The sequence below is a fragment of the Platalea leucorodia genome (genome assembly GCF_965183815.1).
Source record: "Platalea leucorodia genome assembly, chromosome: 6".
Taxonomy (NCBI): Eukaryota; Metazoa; Chordata; class Aves; order Pelecaniformes; family Threskiornithidae; genus Platalea; species Platalea leucorodia.
In genome coordinates, this window is record NC_138828.1 from 54,189,197 (window position 1) to 54,209,957 (window position 20,761).

A 20,761-nucleotide genomic window follows, 5' to 3' on the forward strand; every position below is an offset into this window, starting at 1 on the left:
TAAGAAATGAAGAGTCTTGACAAGAATCTGAATTGCTTCTTGTTATCAGTATAAAAGGACAGGACTCTGCAAATATCTGAGGACCGAAGCCCTTCCTCATCTTTGTGCTAGCATGTCAGAGGGAAAAATATCCATAGATGAATAGTAGGATTTGAATTAAAGTCTAAGATAATCTAGGGGATAAATTTTGAATGTGATCTCAAAAGACATCTTTTGGGATATCATGTACGGTGACTCAATCATCATGGTTTGCCATTCTAAAAGTCTTCTGAGTAATGTTGCAAGTAAAAATGCCTAAGGCATACAAGATACTTCCAGAGTCTGCAGTGCTTCAATGAGGGAATGAAACCGTTAATAGCATTGCTGTTTCGCAATCCGATGTTGAGGAGAAAACCAATTCAACAGTCTTCTGTGAACTGGCATTGGAATCAATGTGTGAGATGAAAGCTTTCTGGTCTTGCTTCTGAAAGTCTATCAAAACCATCAGATGCATCACTGAAAACTGCATTCCTAAATATTCTCCTAAAACAGTGCTAGAAATATTACCTAGAAGACACAACTTTCTGGTATCAATGGAGATATCAAATAAAAATTCAGTCAACATTTCTGGGATCTTCTGTTCTCCTGCTAGTAAAAACAGCAGAGATGCTTTTTGCTGAGAATTTTTTTCTAATTTTTAGGAACAGATCATTTAATCAGGCAGAGAGGCACTGTCCATTTTTCATTTAAATAAAAAGTATCCAACTTGGGAGCATAAAAGCTCTTCAAAATAAACTAAGAAGCTCTGAAAAAACAAGGAAAGAAAACAAGAGACTTGTCTGTTTGCAATGATACAGTTTTCAGTTACTGAATTCCAGGATATTTATGAAAGAGTTTCAGCTGAAATTAAAAATGTTATTTTCCATAAGATTAATGAATGCTGGCTACCTAGCAGTACAATGCCTCCCCAAAAACAATCAAACCCCAAAACTACAGCTTTTAGAAAAAAGCTCCTGTGCTTTCTCAGTTCTGCAACATCTGTAAAAAGAACTGCCAATAAGGAACAAAATAATTGCCAATACTCCTGTCAAAAACATGGGCTTCCTGTAGTTTTTATGCATCTTGCCAGGCTTTCCCTGTTTGATTTGTTTTTTAAAGTTCAAAAAGAAAAAATATTAATGAAGAATGTAATTCTTTAAAATTAAGTATTTATTATTTATACACTTCATAAAAGCATTTTATTAGGCATGACTCACTCCCCTTAACTAGACACCATCTTCTCCATTTTTCCTTTTAATGAGCTTTTATGAAAAAAGAAGCTCTAAGTTTTACTGGTAGAAAAAAGCACTAAGAGAATCATAACTACACAACACATTAGAATGAATATATTAATGACTGTCCATTTTCTTCTATGGATCTTGACATATTCTAGTCATTTTACAGAACTAAGGTCATCTGTGCAAAAGCCTGCAATCTAGAGTCCCTGCTGATTCCACCAAAAAGAACTTATAACATTAACTTGTATGTCCATGTAGATCTGAATAAAACCAAAAGGACTTCTGGTAACTGCATGATCTTTGCTAAAATATCATTTTGCAGTATGGGGCTTTGACAACATTGTGAAGGCAAAAAAACAGTAATGATTAAAAAAGGGAAGCATCGACTCAACGCCATAATTAATTGCTATGTACTTTCAGATATAAGACCTTTTTCTAAAACATCCTCTAAGTGCTATTCATTTTTAAAGTAAACAGAATTTTACAGGAAATAGTATTAGCAACAACAATAAATGGCATTAACGCCATTTTAATTCCTTTTAACTCTATTATTGCTTGTCAATACAATCAGCAGAATGACAATTACTGAACGGCATTAATCCAATTTCTTTAAATTTTTCATCACATTTGGACATTGACCCTATCCACAGGGGTTCAGTTGAATGTGATTAGAAGTTTTCTACATTGTAATTTGCAGTTAAGTTCCAATGTAAAATGTCCAGCTGCTGCTAAGGAGAACTGCAAATATTTTAAGAAAGAATCGATGTGTTAATTTTCTTAATTTAATTAGTTAATTATGTCTTCAACTGTTTTTGAATGCAGACTGTAACAGAATGATTCTTGATTTGAAGAACTGATTTTTAACCTCTGCAAGAGAAAAAACACAATTGCCCAAAACATTCATACATTAAACTTCTGATCTGGAACCCTGAGGTATGAAATTGGAATAAAATTGCTGTCTCCAGAGATACAGCACATGGCTAAACAAAGGAAATATCATTGATTACACATCTTTATTTGATATTTGATACAAACATCTATTTTGGTGTGCTAATTATTGTTTTACTCAGGTGATGTCTAAAGATATTTAATTAGGAGTTCAAAAAAAAGTTAGATTGATACGTATCAAATTTGAGCTTTCTGGTGGTAGTGTATCTTTAAAAAGTATTATCATTGAAAAATACTGGTAATCTCGAAAAATATGTGGAATTGAATATGACGGACTTACTTTGGAAGACATTCATCAAAACTCTGTGCTAGAGCTCACGATACCCCAAATGACATCCTGGAACAAAGAAGACATTCTGCCCCTGGCTCTCTAGATCAAAAGGAAACATCATTCTACTTGAAATCTAGTCCTGTAGGTGGTTTGTTTGAAATCTTGTTCTTTATTCCTCCCTCAATGTACAGGGTAGATTAACAAACTGCTTAAACAAAGAATGTATGCCATGTACACTAGTACAAAATGCTATGATAGCACATGAGAGAAAACAGCATTATCAGTAGCCATTATTCAAGAGTAATGCCAAGTATTAAGGAACTCTGAACAAAGAGCTTGCTTTAAGATCTTGTTAATCATTTAGATATAAAAAAAATTAATTACAGCCCAACAGGTACTAGGCAACTGCATCTTTGAAATGATGCAATAAAAGCTGCCAATAGGCCCATCAGCTGAAACTGTCACAAAAGAAGGTATCTTCTCATATTGTTGAATCGGAGCAGAACAGCAAACCACCAATATGATGTGGCTTTGAAAAGGCAAAAACAATTATAGGATATGTCAGTAACCTACTTCTAGCAGGGCTAAAATACACAGAATCATAGAACAGCCCAGGTTGGAAGGGACGTCAAAAGACCATCTGGTCCAAGCTTTCATGGGAAAGGGAGCCTAGATGAGAAATAAAATATGAATGCTGCTGCACAAGTAAACTCATAATTCCATTTACAATCCTAGCCATGTGCTTTCAAGAAAGGTTAATTCATATTGACGCAAGTTGGGAAAAAGTCTTTAAAACGATGACATGAATAAATAACCATTTACACGGAAAAAGAAGAAAAGTTTGGCTTATGTTGTATAAAATACCTGGACGAATTTTTAAAAAGTACTGATCTCAATTAATCTATTGGTAATACAGAAGGAAGGAGCTCTATTAAGCTGCAAAATGTGGGATTGTACTTGGTAACCCTAGACACTATTCTAGCGTTGATAACCATGCTCCTGACTCCGTGTCCCTGAAAACTAAGCCTTAGATGCCGCTTGTCAGATTTTTCCTCTTCTGTCAGTCACAATGGTGGCAGAGTGACGAATACTTATTGATATATCTTAACCTTCATCTACCATCCTTGCATGCTATTCCCTATCTAAAACTGAGACAGCTGACTATGCGGCACAGCCCACACTTTTCATCAGTCTACTCAGTTATTTGAAAACTATGATATAAACAAACACATTGCAATACACTATTAAGCATGTTAAACCTTAATTCATTATTTATGGCCTTGAGGATTTAGTTGACTAATAGTTCAAACGGACTATTGGCTATTTTAGAATTTCCTCAGAATTAACACTATAAAATCATCCTATTCTCATTTAGGTTAACAGTGGAATGTTAAGGTCAGTACTACTAAAACCAGTTTTGGAAAGAATTCCACCTTTTTCTTTGTTTCTTACTTCTTTTATCATTTTCTTACAAACATATAAAAGCCTTTCTTACTTTTCTTAACCTTTCATTACTCTAAAGCAATACAGTCTGACATTGATATCCACACTAAACCAATCATAACATTACTGCTTTTACAAAAAAGAGAAAGTTGAACGATAGCAGTGAACATTAGTAGCACTTTTTATTAGAAATATTTCCTTGTTAAAGGTCAAACAAAAATCTGCAGCTATCAAAAAATTTGTTAATTTTCAGTGAATCACTCATAACAACTGATACTCACTGCTTATGAGAATTAGCCCCAAAATCTAGATCATGAATCTTTATCTGATAGTACCATACTGAACAATGTATTAATGCAATGGTTTTTAATTTACCATGCAAATAATGAAGATACATATGCTAAGACAAGAAACTAATAAAAAGCATATTAGTAAGGAAAATCTGCATACCAGAGCTGCCATGGCCCAGCCAGTTTTGTTGTAGATAAACTCTAAGTTATTTCTTCGCAGATATAACAAGCCACCAACAAGAGACACCAGAAGAGCCAGTGCAATTGTACCAGAATAGTTAGGAGGCCTGAACACTCTAATCTGGAAAAGATAAATGCAAATACAGATCACAAATAAATGTGTACATACAGATCACCTTCCACATAATCAAACAGGGAGCATCTGAAATCTGGTTTCAGAGTCAGAAAGACTAATCCCTAAAGGTATTAAAATTTTACTTCCTTTAATAAGCACATAATATGAAGAAATTTTAAGCATCATTTTGAACTGTTCAACTCCAAAACATTATTTCTTCAACAGATTTGCAGGTTGTGTCTAAATTAGGAGCAGCTACCTTTGGAACTATCTGTTTTGTATATAGTCTTGCAAAGCATGTTTTACTTATTAACAACTAATTATCACAATATCACTGCTTGTTTTCATCCAGAATAAGACTACATAAAATTTAACAAAGCAAGAATGGAATATAATCTGCAAACTGCAGAAGTTACCACAAGTACCATGACTATATATATTTTTTTTTTAATGTGTTCTGGAACCTACACTTGAGGAACAAAAAGTATTAAGGAAAGACAGAATTTGTCATCAGCCTGTCTCAGACTACAAAGATACACTTGGCTTCAACTTTTAAAATTGTCAAAAGACTTACATGAACATCTGTTCTGTCAGCTATCCATTTAGCTAGCTGCTCAGCTGCAAATCCGATTCTCTGCAGGTCAAATGTGTCAGCTCTCTTGGGTTTACCTTTTGGAGGAAAATGCATGAAAGTCGGAGCAGAGTTCATATTCAACTACAAAACCAGGAAAAATAGCAGAAAAAAAATATTAGTAACTCTGTCCTCAAATTGTTTACCTTTTATGTATAAGACAACACAAGTGTAATTAGCATGAAAAATATTATTTTCCTCCATATGTTACTCTTTTTTATACATCTTCATATATAGTCCCCCAGAAAAGAGTGCTCAGAATATTCCTTCCCCTAGATTCTTTGCGATGTTTAATTATTCAGAGTATTTCACCCACAAGCTTTTCTGAGTACGAGTATCTTATGCTTTAAAGTTCTCATGCACTGTAAGAACTTTCCTGTAATTAGGAAAACAGAGCCCCCACACCCATCCAATCTATTAAAGTACATTAGGTTATAATTCTAGGGAAGGAAAAAAGTATTCAAATAGCTTGACATTGTTTCTCTTGCCTAACTCTCACCAATCCAAATTTAACTAAACTATTCATCTAGTCTTCCACTGGCTTCAAGACAGACTATTCACTAGTTACTAGTCTTCTTTGAGTCCAGAAAAGCCTAGATAACTAGCTTAGACTACATAACTTGCCCTAGAAATTACATGACTGTTAATCCATGTGTTGATGTCACTGGAACTATCCACGGTATATCAACAAACTCAAAGGTGATAAACAAATAGATTTACATTTACATTTGCCACTGTAAATTTTGACTTCAACTTTGCAATGTGGTATAGGATAATATAATTTTACTATATAAAATTCCTCCATATTCAGTCTATCTCAGAAACAGTACGATAAATCACTTGAAAAAACGAAAATTAACATAAACAAAATCAGGGGAAATACTTAAAGATGATGCAATATGGAGATCTTTCAATAACAAATGCAGAGTAAATTTGTTTGTTTCATTGCTGCAAAATGAGTTTTATCACATTACCAAAACATAATATTTAATCAAGTACAGAACTGAATTTATCAATAGGAATTATCAGCTATGAAAATATTTTCCATCTAAGCAAAAAATAGCCCTCTTCTTTAGTGAACTGATGTGGAAACAAAAAATATCTGAGAAAGGCTAAGACAAATGCTGTGAAATAGTTTAATAAAATATTTTATAAGATACAGAAACATTCTGAGATATAGAAACCTGACATTTTATAGAGTTTGGGGGCAGTTGGTTTGCAACTGCGTTGTCATTCTCTATAAACAGTAAAAGCTGAAAAATCAAAGTCACATTACTTTTTGGGTGTTTTTTGCTATGACATCAGTATTACATGACTTGTTTGCACACATAAACACAAGGTCAGAACTACATTTCTCCCAAATCTACCTTAAAATAATCATTAGTATCACTTATTCTTAACACTGTATTTCTCAAAGACAGTCAAAAACTTACACATTTTATCTAATTTGGTCTAACTTTTACATGACTTTAAATGTATACCACCTGAAAATAAACCGAATCTGTGCCCTTTTACACAAGGAATAAGTTGGACTGGACTATTCTAATATTGGCTTAAGGCAAGATCAAACAATGTATTTTGTATTATTGTAACCACGTAGAGCAATGTAAGATTATTTTAAAGGATATTTGAACTAAAATTTTTAAAGCAAAATCTTAAGCCATTAATAGCCCTTCTTTACACAATACATTCTAAGATTTCAATTAGAAGCAAAAATATTTACTAAACACAGTAATTAAACTTTTAAAATTATAAAGTATTTTAAAAATAAATACTAAACTTTTTCCCTAAAAATTTTAAATCACACACTTCACCAAAAGGTAGTTAAAAATACAGAGAACTTCAAAACTTGTCACTTCTCTTAATCTGCATTTTTAGCTTCAATCAATGGATAAATATCAGAGAAAAGCATGTCAGTATTTAGTACTAATTTTCAAGGGATGCATTTTGACTTGACTACTCAATTTAGGAGGGAGCCTTAGACTGTTCTCCAACAATTGATTTTTTTTTTTTTTTAACTCTTCCTAGTCAATATATAAAATCTCAACCAGTCTCCTCTCTTTTCCCTGAAGAGCTTCCAGACTAATACAAATATTACTGGAGTTGAAGAATATTGTATTACATAAAAGCAATTAAAAGGCTCTTTTAGTTAAGAGCTTTTTTCCCCTGAAGATAAAATAAAGGATATCTTTAAATGCAAATGTTAGTTGCATTGCGCTTAATTCTAAAAAAAAAATGACATTAACAATGGGCTGAAAAAATATTCACATACATATAATGTAATCTATAAACAAACATAAACTACACTTGGAAAAAAAACTAGAAGTGGTTACTGGTATAATCTGTCTTCGCTAATGTCATAGAAACTGCAGTGCCTGGTGTTTTTAACCAAGAAGAATTTGTATACAAAACACAGAAGTACACACCTATACACAGAAGATAATTTGTCTTGTAGCATTTAGCAAATCAACATGTAATTCTAAAAATTAAGATGTTTTACAGTATCCAACATTTACCTGTTGAAAAACATCTGCCCCTTCATCATAATCCACTATTGTGAAAAACAGTTTGTTTGAAAAAGCAGATGAATAGCGCCATGAATTAGCCAGCACTTGATATTCTTCATTAGCTTGCCTGTTAAGGGAAAGAAACAAATGTACATCCATGTGGTATTCGCTGGCAAAAAAGATTCTACAACCAGCTGCAGCGGTCAGATGAATTACGCTTGCAGTATCATTCTCAACACCCATACTATCAATTTAAAAAAGTTTCAGCTAGTTACGCAACTCTTTGCTTCAAACTTGCCTTTTCCAAAATTAGAAATGTGTTAAGTCAAACTATACCAGACACATCCCAAGATGATGTTAACAAAAAGTAACATTTTCCATATTTAAAAGTCTCAGAAAACAGGCGTGGCCTGAGTGGCAAGTGTCACTCAAATCTGCTAACAGATCCATGCAAGGAAACGCTTACGCGGCCCTTGAGAACAGTATCAGGATTTACTTGCTGAAGACAGCTGCACATAAGGAATTCTGAAACTAGTGGAAAAATAGCACAGAAACGTGACCATCGTAATCTTCCTAAAATAGCAGAGCCATAGAAAGAGCCACAGAAACTGCCAAGCACTGGGGAAATTATACTATCTAAATGAACAGCAGGCTTGTACGTAACATAATACACTCAAGATCATTTCTATAAAACTTGTTTTAAAAGTGATAAAGGATAATTTTGCACAACATATAGGGTTAAATAATCTCTTCTGTCATCACTAGAAAGTCATATTGCTACTACTCAAAGCTGTCAGAAAGACTACTCTTGGCTTTGCTTGTGGCACTATATTCAGGTGAGGTTTTTTTGGTTGATTGGGTTTTCTTTGTTCACTCATTCATTTTAAAAGACAAAAACAAGCCAAAACAAAACCAAACAACTTTTCCCTGTCCCCACTGAGAGGAAAGGAAAAAAGTAATTCCAGGAGAAGAATTCTGGGATCCTTACCAGCAGAGATGTTCTCTAAACACACAGTCACAGAACCATAAAACCACAGGTTCCTCCACAAGACAAATCAATATCAATGAATAATTCAGGGGGGAAAAAAAAAAAAAAAAAAAAGAAAAAAAAAGAAAAAAAAAGAAAAAAAAAGAAAAAAAAAGAAAAAAAAAGAAAAAAAAAGAAAAAAAAAGAAAAAAAAAGAAAAAAAAAGAAAAAAAAAGAAAAAAAAAGAAAAAACCCTGAAAGGATCCTTGCAGTACTCCTGGCTTTATACAGGCTCCTTTGCTAATTAATCATACCTGCTGTAGAGTCCAAATCAAGGTTCTACCACTTGGCACCTTATCTTTGCATGTGGTAAGATGCAGAAGTACTGTAAATAAATGTATTCTGCAGCTTTTCTTAAAATAGTGTTTCTATAAAACCAGTTCCATGTGTTCGACGGTGCAGAATGCTGTTTACTTAAAAGCTGTAGATGCAAAAATCTGTTTGTTGCAAGAGCAACTCTGCACTAAACACACATAATACATATTGTATTTTGAGAGAGCAAAGAGGGGGAAGAGGATGACAGCACCACAGATGTCATAAGATCCTCCCCATCTCCTCATAACTGAGATCAGCCTTAGGCATGAAATATATTACATACAATTCCAGCAGAGTTGTGTCGTATCAAGGAATATATTGTACATGAAAAAAATCTATCATAACAAAAAAGTTAAAATGAAATTTTATGATCTCTTGCCCCCCCAAAGAATAAGTCTTATGAAGCACAACAAAACTCAGCTTTCGCCCTTATTACCCGATTGAGTAAAATTTGCTACTTAGCACACTTGCTCAATGGGAAGAGTTTGCAAGTATAAAAAAAAATGTGATTTAGGCATTAGATTGGTTACTTCTAGAAAGAGATAACTAACATTAAGCAAACTAACATATTCACTGTCATCCTGAAGAGGGCAGTGAGACAACATCAAAGGAATGCTGTAAAATCTTAAGTAACATCTGTAGGGCACTGTTCTGTTAAACCTGCTATATTAAAGCTGGACCATTTTTATTATAAGAACAAGATAAAAATCACTTCATCTTGATGCCATCATTCTTCTTAGTCTGCCTTTCACTTGTGATGAAACAGTATTTCTGGGAAATTCAGATACTCCAGTTATGTTCCCACTATTTTGAGAGAAGACTCTTGTTCCTGTTGATCTCCATGTATTTTGCATCTGTGAACTATTTTGAATGAATATAATATGTAGAAAGTATACTTCAGAAAGCATCATTTTGCAAAATGCTGTCTTAGATTTTCTATAGCAGATTCAAACCACAATTTCATCCCCACACGCTGAAGACAGCAAAGCATTCTGTAATACATCCTCATAGCAGCTCTTGAGGGGTGTGGAGAAGCGAGAGTGAAACAAGGAGGGGCAGGAATACAAAGTTACAAGATTACTACACACAGAACTGAAGAACATCCTACAGTCCACTATATAATTTCCAATGGATACAACGCTGATACAATCACATTAACTTTTTGTAGTGTTGGTTACTCCTTTTCAGATATAACAATAGTAAAAAGCACTTGGCTGAAAAAAATTCAGCTTCCAATTAACATCAGGCAACATCAACTCTGTCACTTCTTATCTACCTATCTCAATCAGTTAATATAAATTCTATCAGTTTGTTTCTATGAAGTAATGTAAATTATATGGAATTATTATAATAATGATATGAAATATTATAAAGGCATAGGGCAGAACTACACTTCGTACGAACTCATCAGAATAACAACGTTAACACTGCTCTTGTTAGTTTGATAGGATTTTTTGATAGATGAAGGAGATTTAAATGTTATTGTTGCTACAGCCACCTCTTAAGAATTTCATAACAACAGCACCACAGGAACTAGCGACAACAACAGTAATGTTAACCAGCTACTAGGAAAAAGTGGTCAGATCAAAAGGGAATGCTACTATTAGATTTACCTAGAAAATTCAACATATAGAAAAGCAAGCTGCTAAGTAAATGCTCTACAAAAATTTCTTCCATTACCCAAGAGGTGCTCATGAAATATTAAAAGCTTTATTTAAAAAGATTAATTATGTGGGTGTCTATGGCAGATAATCAGATTTGTATAGCTTGAGCTGTGTTAAATTAGATTAATTTTATTCTATTAGTCCAACATTATAGTAAGAAAAACACAAACGGAATACTAGGAAAAGAATAAAAGAGACTGTGGAATTATTTGCCAAAGAAAGCACTAAAGCATTATTTTTTGGCACACCATGGACTGTATAAAACACTTACAAATGTGCAATTGGCAAAGAATGCACTACCAGGTCACCTACCCATTCTTATCCATCTGTTTAAAGTAAACTGTGATCAATGCTGCAGTTTCCCTCCAAAACAACTTTTGTTTTATATTTGTAATGGTTTTCCCAAAATAAAGAGAAGAAGGGGCTAAGTGCATATTTTGACAACTTCTCAGCATGGAGAAGATAAATTCAGAATGCCTATTTGCTTTTATTTTTGTTTAGGGTGACTCATAATGTCACAATGAAAAGCACTGAAGAATCTACAAATGTGTCCAGAAAATTCACCACACATGACAAAATGAAGAGAGTATGGACGCTAGTTGAAAACTACATCATTTATGCAACTTAGGTATCTATAGTAGAAGAAAGCAAGCAAAAATCCATGCTATTCTATTTACAGCATCACTCGAAATTTCCCATATTGTGCAGCTGAAGGGAAGGTATGAGATCATATTTTGTATAAGTTGCAAAGTAAAAAAAAAAGAAAAAAATTGTGACCACAGGAAGAATAAGGAGTCTTTTATGATCCAAGTATAAAATTACTGCCCTGTTAAACAGGACTCAATACTTCTATCAAGATCCTGAAGTGCACTGGCAAAGCAATTGCAGAACTTTCAACAGCTCCTTCCACATTTCCTGTTCCTTCTTTGAACAAAAGTTCAAAAGATAATTCCCTCTCAGCACAGTTAAGAGAACTGTCAATGATTTTCTCACTACCTGCTCTTGATCAACCAGCAAAAAACTGAAAGGCAGAGGATCCTATTTCTGATGACACCTCCTTGACTGTCAGAATTCTTTTTGTTGTTGACCTACTCTTTGGTTGGCTACTTGAAAACAGTTTTCTGAGATATCTCCTTGAACAGGGAAACCAACAGAATTCTTCTCTTTTCCAGATTAAAAACCTCCTCTTGGAGGTCTCATTGATAGGGTAGACGTTAATAAAATTATGTGGAATCTCTTCTTTCATATATTTTGTCATTTCCTTCTGCACATTGTGAGTCAACAGCAGAAGGTAGCTACATTCAGAACCCTTTATGAAACACATACTACATTAAGCTCGAAACTTAAAAATAGATGAAGTATATGTTGAATTATAACTTACCTTTTATATAATCCTGTAAGAAATACAGAAGGAATAGCTTAAGCATTTGACTTTGAGCTCATTCTGCAGCAGGCTTTCTGCAGTAACTACAAGCTTGTTCCAATAGACACCATTAATAATTTCTGACAGAATTCAGCCTTGTCACTCAAATGAAACAAAATAAGTCTTTAGAAAACATGTGCCACACCTGCAAGATTGACCCATCTCCCTCACATCGTACATATATATTTTATGTATATACTTTATATGTATATTTACACACACATATGTATTTACAGACACACACAGAACTGCAGCTAATGGCAATAATCAGTGCTCCTTTCAATATAATGAAACCTCTGATACTTTTAAAAACTCAATAGTCTAGTCAACATGGGGGCGAAGAAAATTACTGGCTACACAAACTACTCTGCATTACCAGCCATTTCAAGCTGCTTCTTCATAAATACTGTCTTTGCAAAACTGTGTTTTCCAAGAATCTGGAAGCAGGTTCATTACTTCCACGGTAAAACACTATTAAACATCACCCAGGACTGAAACAACACGATTTTCAGTTTGTGCAGTTTGCAAGTTTGTCTCCACAAGCGGTCACCTGCCATTACTATAGTCTTCCTCTGTTGCATTTCCCCATTTTCCTCCTGATCATTTATGACGCTAATTCTGGGCTTTAATCTTGATTCGCAATAATTCAAACAGGATCAGTTACGTCTTTAAAAGAAACGTTTGAGAATTCACAGGCATAAACGAGCATAGCAGAAAGTATGCAAAACAAAATCCATTTGTTTCAGGTAGCTTGAAATTCACAGAGATATGTACATGTCTAATTTACATGTTTTAACCATTATCACATAAGAAACTAGTGGCACAGGTCAAGGTATAGACCCTATGTACTGAAACTCCGTATCTTTAGCCTCTGACACTGCTCTGATCTTTTCAAGGAACACCAAGGAAAAAAAAAAAATTAAACAAAATATGCATCTTTTGGTTGATGCACTTCAGCTGTTGGGGAAAAAACTCAAGTAATCAGTTTCATTTCTCTGACCCAGATATCCCTTTCTAAATGAAAATAGCCCAGCAATGAATTTGGAAAATGAACCAGACAAAAATGTGAACTGTCTGACAACAAACAAGACATCTCTGATATGCACCTGTGTGCAAAGCAGAGATGGTTGCTTCTGCCAGTGAGAGGAGAGAAGCAGAGCTGAGAAAGTAAAATAAAAGATGTCATATAATTTGCTTATGGAGTGATTAGATGGTACAGCAACAAACAAAAAGGAACAAGTTAATGATAACAATGAAAAATCCAGAGGAACAGTCAGCACAGTGATGGTTTCAGCAGGCTAGAGCTAAAGCCCATGTGCAGCTGAAAATCAAAGCACTCATACTCAGCCAAGTGTGTGTGTGGGGGGGGCATTGAAGTCCGGTTGGCAAAACGGTGCTGATCCCTTTGGGAAAATGTAGTGATAATAAAATCGGGGAACAAATTGCAAGACATAAGAAGACGAAGAGCAGAGAAGCTGGAAGAGAATTTACACCCAAAAATGCATTCAAGTCAGGCTAGTAGTTACCGTTTGCCTGGATGCAATACAAAGTACAGGCTGAGAAACAGTCTCTTCATCTCTGTAAAGATGCTGTTGTCAGAGTGACTGTTCTTTTGTTCTCCTTCTTACATACATAAGTAATTTTTTCAGTAGTGTGACTGATGCGGGTAACAGAAGAAACTATCTAGTTGAGTGTATACCTAAGCACAAAGGAAAAAGGGAAGCTGGTCTTACATCCTGAAGAGTCACTGTTTAGAGTTAGATTATTTCTGACTGTTCATCCAAACCAAAAAAAATCCAAACTGATTCATCATCACAGTGCATCAAAGAGCCCTTTAGTATCTGCTTCCAATGTGCTGTTGCAGAGTATATAGACCAAGAATAATAATAACATGTAAAGTCAATTAAGACTAACCAAGTTTAATTTCCTGGGACCAAAACTGTTTAACCAAACAGGTTTCTAAACATGCATGGAAAAAAACCCACATCTTCAACTGTTAGAAACACATCCCACCCCATCAATGACTTCACCTTTGAGAGCACATAGGATATCTAATCTGTTACAGTTAATTCATCTCTCCATACCAGCTATGTCATACTGAACCTAAACAATTGCGTCAACAGCAAAACTGACATTTATGCTACCACTTACACAGTTGTGAAGGCATCAGATGGCTTTCAATAATTTTTTGGACCAGAAAATTGAAACTTACATGTCCACAAAGCTAGATGGAAATGTTGTACTCCAAATTCTGCTTTAGGATAAAGACAGAATTTCCTTCAAAAACACTCTAGAGGCATGACTAGAGGCACTACTAACATGTATACAGAGCTGCTGGTTTACAGAAGCCTTCATGTGTTACGACTGGATTGATTCAGATAGCCTGTGGATATATTTTCCAGTCCACGGTTTGTGAAAATATTTCATTAAGATGAATATAGAACCAGCCTCTGTCTCAAAGACGACTAACTGGAAGTTGTCTTTTAGAAACGCCTATAAATCAACCTAATTTGTTCTGGGCACAGAATAAATTCCAATCAGTAATGCAGACATATGATTTCTAACTTTTTAAAGTATATATTGAAAAGGGATAATGTCAAAAATTAGAAGCAAATCAAGCAAAATTAAGTAAATGGAAAGCATTAAATACAAGTATATGACGTGTATCAGGAATAAACAAGCCTGGCGTTGGATGAACAGGTAAGTTTCAAAAAATTGGCAAAGAAAACATTTAAAAAATTTTATAATTGATCCTTCTCAAGATGATACATAAGATTATGCATTTATCTCCTGTAATGATAAAGAAACCCTTCTCATTCCATTGGAAAGAAAAAGATCTTAAGTAACTTTTGCTAGAGAACACCTACAAAATACACAATATGAATTGGTTTTACTGAAAAAAGATCAGCTCCTTTGACTGAAAGGATATTTTTTGCATACAAAAGTTTCATGCAAATATCTGGAGTCTCAGGGACTTCTTCATATGTGGCATTTCAAGAGTAAGTTGGTGTTACTTCCATATACTTTCACAAATCATTAACAGTTAAAGTGATTTACATGATTGATGTTACAATATTGTCCTTGCTGTGCACAGAAAAGCCCTGGATTTTCTGAGACAAATTTGGTCAGGTTTCCACATGTAGGTCCTTGCTATATGGATAGGTAAGACTTTTTTAAAATGTTTAAATATCATGCCTCCAAACATTTTAAGACTTGGCTAAGACCACCTCAACCAAGTTCTATCCAAAATTTGGACCTCCTCTGGTGTTAAAACGGATGGGGGGGGAGGGGGATCCTTCCTGCACACCTTCTAGACAAGGTCCAAACTACAGCACTTTTCAGCAATGGAAGGCACAATAGTCCTTATTCTGGTAGAGAACTTGGATCACCAAACTGACTTTGCATTCCCTTTCAAAAGTGCCAAAAGTAACTAACAAAACCAACTTTCTGAATGCAAGAAACTACCTCTCCATCTTTGGTGGCACAAACATTCAAAACACCTGCCAGAAAAGTCATACTGAATTTTACTGTAAGCAGGGGCTCATTTTAACAACAAACATTCTAAAAATATAACCACATGCAAAATCAGATACACAAAGAATATAGTTTATTTTAACAAGATAGGACACACATGACCTCTTCTGGCCCCAAATGTGCAAATCTGCAAAGGCTTGCTCTAATGATGATCAGCTTTCACTGTTCTTCTCCAGAAGATGACCATATTTCTACCATTGCTCTTTGTCCTGTTATTTATCTTTTTTGTGTATAATGCTGTGTTTTTCATGCTTAGCATTTGATGTAGCTCTATGCAACAGTAGCACACAAACATCGTTTTTTCCCTTGTGAAAATACTGCGCCCCTGTTCTTTATAAACTGGACATTTAGAAGAGATAAAATACTGAAATGTCAAATTTAGTCACCAAAGGGAAAACACAAAAACTTTTTTTTTTTTTTTTTTTTAAGATAATACTGTGGTGCGTAAACTAACCAGGCTTAGTTTTTGGGGCTGGGTGGGGGGAAGTAGTAATTCTTGTGACAAAGTTATTCAAAGTCAAAGATTTCAGTCTAGGTGCTATTTTGTATTTGAAATACAACATTGATTTTTTTCATATGCATTTGTTCTGAAAATATTTTGATGAGTAACAGTTAACTTAAATCTTGGACAAAAGCATCCCCACAGAACATTACAGATTAAGTTAAAAATCTATTTTTCCTTTAGGCAAAGTGGCTAGTGAATAGCTAACAATAAAGTAATGCATGCGTTTCAGTTCTGTGTATCTTTTCAGTGCTCCTGTCCATTAATTAACCATTGATTTGAAAACGTCAATTTTCCTGATAATGGTTTTATGTGCAGTACGATCAACCTCATTAAATTCCTTTTATTTCACATGAAAAAGTGGATCGCAACTTCACATTTATTTAAACAAACCCAAATGAAAGCAGTATGTTGATTTTTTCCTTCATTTTATGCTTAAAAGATTTTCAGTTGTTTCTGTACATAAATGGCTAGCCTGGCATATTACAGGATGAAGTTTATAAGCTCTTTTTCAGTACAGTAAACAATATATAGTTGTAAGCAAAATTAACTTCCTTAATATACAGGTGTAAGCAAAATTAACTTCCTTAATAACAGCAATATTTATATTGTTTTCACATGCCCTACAAAAGAGCTGTACATAACACAGGGAAAGAATTTGCTATGGCCATTATAATGACGAATACGCTGACCCTTATAAAGCTGAACTTAGTGCATCTCCTGTAGCTTTATCTACTGGGTAGAAAAATAAGGAATGATTTAAAACAAGATGGTAAACTTTCAACTCCTGTTTCATCTCCTAAAGTTGAATTCTGGCAACACAAAGAAGAAATAACAGCAACCAAGTGCTGGAAGTTTTAAAGAAAAAATTCCTTTGACTTAAGAATGTTGGAAAGCTTCTGTACCTACTCCTTCACCTTCACAGTTCAGATGTGGAGGATGAACTCATGGGAATGCAATTTATATACTCTCCCTGAAAACTGACCAGCTGACTTCAATGACAAAAAATTAATCTCTAAAAAAAAATCCATTAAAAACCATATATGACTACAGGTACACAAGGTAAAGTTTCTATTGCAAATGTCGCATTCCAACACCTAAGAAATCTAACAAGCTGCTACATTTAACAACTTTGTGTATTGTTAAAAGTGCACCTATTTAAAACCAAGAAATAGTATTTCTTCATATACAGCTTATGTATCTCATATACAGCTTACGTATTTCGTAGTTCTATAGAGTATTTTGCTGCCTATGTAAATACTGTTTAGAACTCCCTGCACAATAATCCCATCTATTACTAAACACAATTTCTAATGCATATTTTGGCTGAAGAAGGTTTTATTAGCTCAGTTTCTGATTTAGTAAGGTAATTAAGTGCATGAATACCTTTCAGTCCCTTGGCTCTATTTCCATGTCTATCATTAGTCATTTTTGGATTAACTTATTGAACTAGGAACTTGCAGAGAAAGATCTTGAACTTAGAGGAATACCAGAGCCACTCTAATACGTATTCTAAAAGGAGCCACCAGAACACATCAAAGTGCAGTGCCAGACAGTATTCCACAATAAGCACGTCCTTGTGGAAAAAGGTGCCTGTGTGCAAGAACTGTCCAAAGCTGTGAAATCACGGGGTAACTTACGTCTGCATCAGAGCCTTAGACATCTCTTAACCGAAGAAATCAGTGAAGTGTCATATCATTAAACGGTAATGAATCACTTCTGTCACAAAATGTCTTTGGAAAGATCATGGTTGACTGATAATAAAGCAAGGCAGATTTCTTAAAGAGAAAGTCTTCCTCAGTAGCGAACATTTTATTAAACTGTAAATTAATAAAACCCCAAACTAGGCAGACTTCTAAAATTTGACACATAGATTAAAAGGCAGTTGAAAAGATGGTGTAACAAACACATGAGCCTGTAATACAGCAAGCATCTATCCCATGCAAAGGACAATCCTACTCAGTGTATTGCACATTGATTAAAACGTTCACTTGAAAACTGTGGTGAGGAAGATGAAAAAGATCACTAAGGTATAAATTACCTGCAAACAGAGCACTGCCGCTGCGGCTGGAGAGCAGTGAACATCACTATCACAGAGTAGTTACGAGGTGGAGCCTTCACAAATCTTCGGAATTTGTCTCCGTTCATGCGGATGACGGAGCGCCTTGAGCTCCACTCCATCAGCTGTTCCACCTTCTCAGCCAAAAGATTCTGTAAGTGAGGACAAGGATGAGGAATGTTTAAGCTTAAACTTCAAGCACTTCATACTTATATTCTGCCTTTGCATCCTTAGAGCTCCTACGGACTTAAGCAGGAGGTTGGGGGCACCTCTATATAGCTTAGAGCACAATTTAGTCTTCTATGCAGACGACTGGATTTTAAGTACTTAAAAAAATAACTCAATGTGGTCTTAAACAGAAAAGATACATAAAATGAAATCAAATAGGTTGCTACTGAAGGCAAAGGCGTCAAGTAAGGCTGTCTAAATACAACATACCAGTACAGCAATCATTTAACTTTCATTGAAAATTGGAAGCTTTAGAAAATGCAGCGTTATATTACACTTATTCTATTTAGTAAAAATCACAGCAGGATATTGTCAGTCACTCAGATATTAAGATGAAAGAAAAATGTAGCTACAAAGAGAGAGAAATAGGTATGATGTTCAGAATTTCCTTACTAATATGTATCATATTGAATTTAAATTAATGTAAGATTTATATTTTGCTACAGACAGGAGTGTACTGTCTTATAAACCCACCTAGGCACATTCTGTTATGAGATCAACATTTTTAGTTGCTTTCAGGATTGAGATCCCCAAAGTATTTTGGCTGAACTATAAGCGTATAAGAAACAAAATTTGCTTGTGTGTTGCTTTTCTTTTGCATGAAAGCATTCCATCACATGAATGATTTAAAAACAGGCTATGAGACATATTAGAAGATGACCCTCAAGTTAAATATTCATCTAACTATTCCTACGAAAATCTATTTTGATTTTTTTTTTATCAAGCCAGCCTGATGCTGGCTTGACATGCTCAGCACAGACTTTTTAGTCTCCTAAGTTACCTAGTTTCAGTGAGGTTGCACTGCCCATGCTCTAGGTGCATTGCTACACCCACAGCATATCAGGATCAATGCAACAATCCATCTTGTTTTAAGTCGTCAGTTCCCTGCTCAAGGACATTGTGGAAGCTGCCTATATCAAATAAGAGCTAAAAAAAGAGTGCAGAAAACTCGAATATTACAACTTGCACAGAAGCTGAGTGCTGAGAGAAGGTGGGAAGGACAGAGAGGGGGACAGACAAGCAGAGACAGAAAGTGAAGGAGGAGCAACAAACAAAAGAGGAACAAAGTTCAGAAAACTGGAAGGTGTGAGACCTCTGATAAAATATGCATAAGTTAGTGAAAGGGTATACACACTGATGAGGGTCTGCTGTGGAAGGGAAGAATAAACTAGCTTAACAAAACATATTGAAACAGGGACTCTGAGAAAAGAGAACATGAAGACAGGCAAGACAAGGATAAAACTCAAATACTGTGCAGGAACAACTGAGCAAGGACACAAGGTGGCTTTTCTAGGAATTTAAAAAAAAATAGAATGAAATAGAAAAATGAGCTCATCTAGTAACATTTTGACAAATCAGTAAGGTTATAAATAAAAGCAGAGATGATAGATATATGAGGGGAAGGAAAGAGTGAACTACAAGGATAAAGAAAAATTACATTTTGCCTGTCAGATCTTCGATCTTAAAAATTAGCAGAAGATGCCCCTTGGAGCTCCTTATAAGGTACAGCTGGTCATCAGAAGTTTTGAGTCCAAAAGAAGCTTTGATCAGCATAAATCATGAACGGTTTCAAGATAGCCACATTTATTTGACCCTATAAAGCCTTTAACAAAAAAGTATCCTTTAGGTTTTCAGTCTTATTCTCAGAATTTATCTGAGATTTGTAATCACAAATGTGAAAGAGATTACATCTCTGTATGTATGAGAATACCAATGAATCAATTAATAGTACAATTTTTCTTCTGCTAAAAGACATAATATGTTTCTGGTAGTTTTGCTTCAAAAAGATATTAAGTTCTTTTCTCTAAAAAGAATCACAAAGCAGATTACATACAAATGAGTAGGCTTCATGTTTTTAAGATTTCCTTGGATTATCAGTGCCTGGATTAAATCCTTCTGTTCATTTCAAAAGATTCACTAGTTTTGCATGAGGCACTCCATTTCTCCTTGTAAAAGAACAGTGTCGAAAAGTGAAGAAAAATTGATAGAAAACATTTAGAAACAAAAGGCAGAATTTTCCCTATTGCCCTAATGGAATAATAATAAAAATAATGATCTATTAATAGCCAGGAAAGCATTGTGAGAAAAAACAATGATGTATCCCAAATTAATCTTGCCATGAAGGTAGTGAAACTGAACAGGTCCTCCAGTATTTTTCTTTTACCAGTTACCATCCAACTATACAAACCATACATAAAACTGTCACCATAATGAATTCCCATTAGGATTCTAGACATTTGCAAAAACTGTATTAACTCGCCTCTTCCTGCCCCCTGGGGAAACTTTTCTGCCAGAGAATATCTGGAAATAGGAAAGGATGGCTAAAATCAGACCCGCTAGACAAAACACATCTAGTGATGACTGAGAG

General features: G+C 34.7%; 1 protein-coding gene across 1 annotated transcript in view; it reads right to left on the reverse strand.

Moving 5' to 3' along the window:
* Nucleotides 1-20,761, reverse strand: part of TUSC3 (tumor suppressor candidate 3) — a 137,023-nt gene that overhangs the window by 70,408 nt on the left and 45,854 nt on the right. The window contains exons 2-5 of the mRNA XM_082315221.1: nucleotides 18,148-18,317; nucleotides 7,651-7,768; nucleotides 5,078-5,218; nucleotides 4,369-4,509 (exon numbers count right to left, since the gene is read on the reverse strand). Coding sequence (XP_082171347.1) covers nucleotides 4,369-4,509; nucleotides 5,078-5,218; nucleotides 7,651-7,768; nucleotides 18,148-18,317 — 570 coding nt within the window. The remainder of the gene's footprint in view (nucleotides 1-4,368; nucleotides 4,510-5,077; nucleotides 5,219-7,650; nucleotides 7,769-18,147; nucleotides 18,318-20,761) is intronic.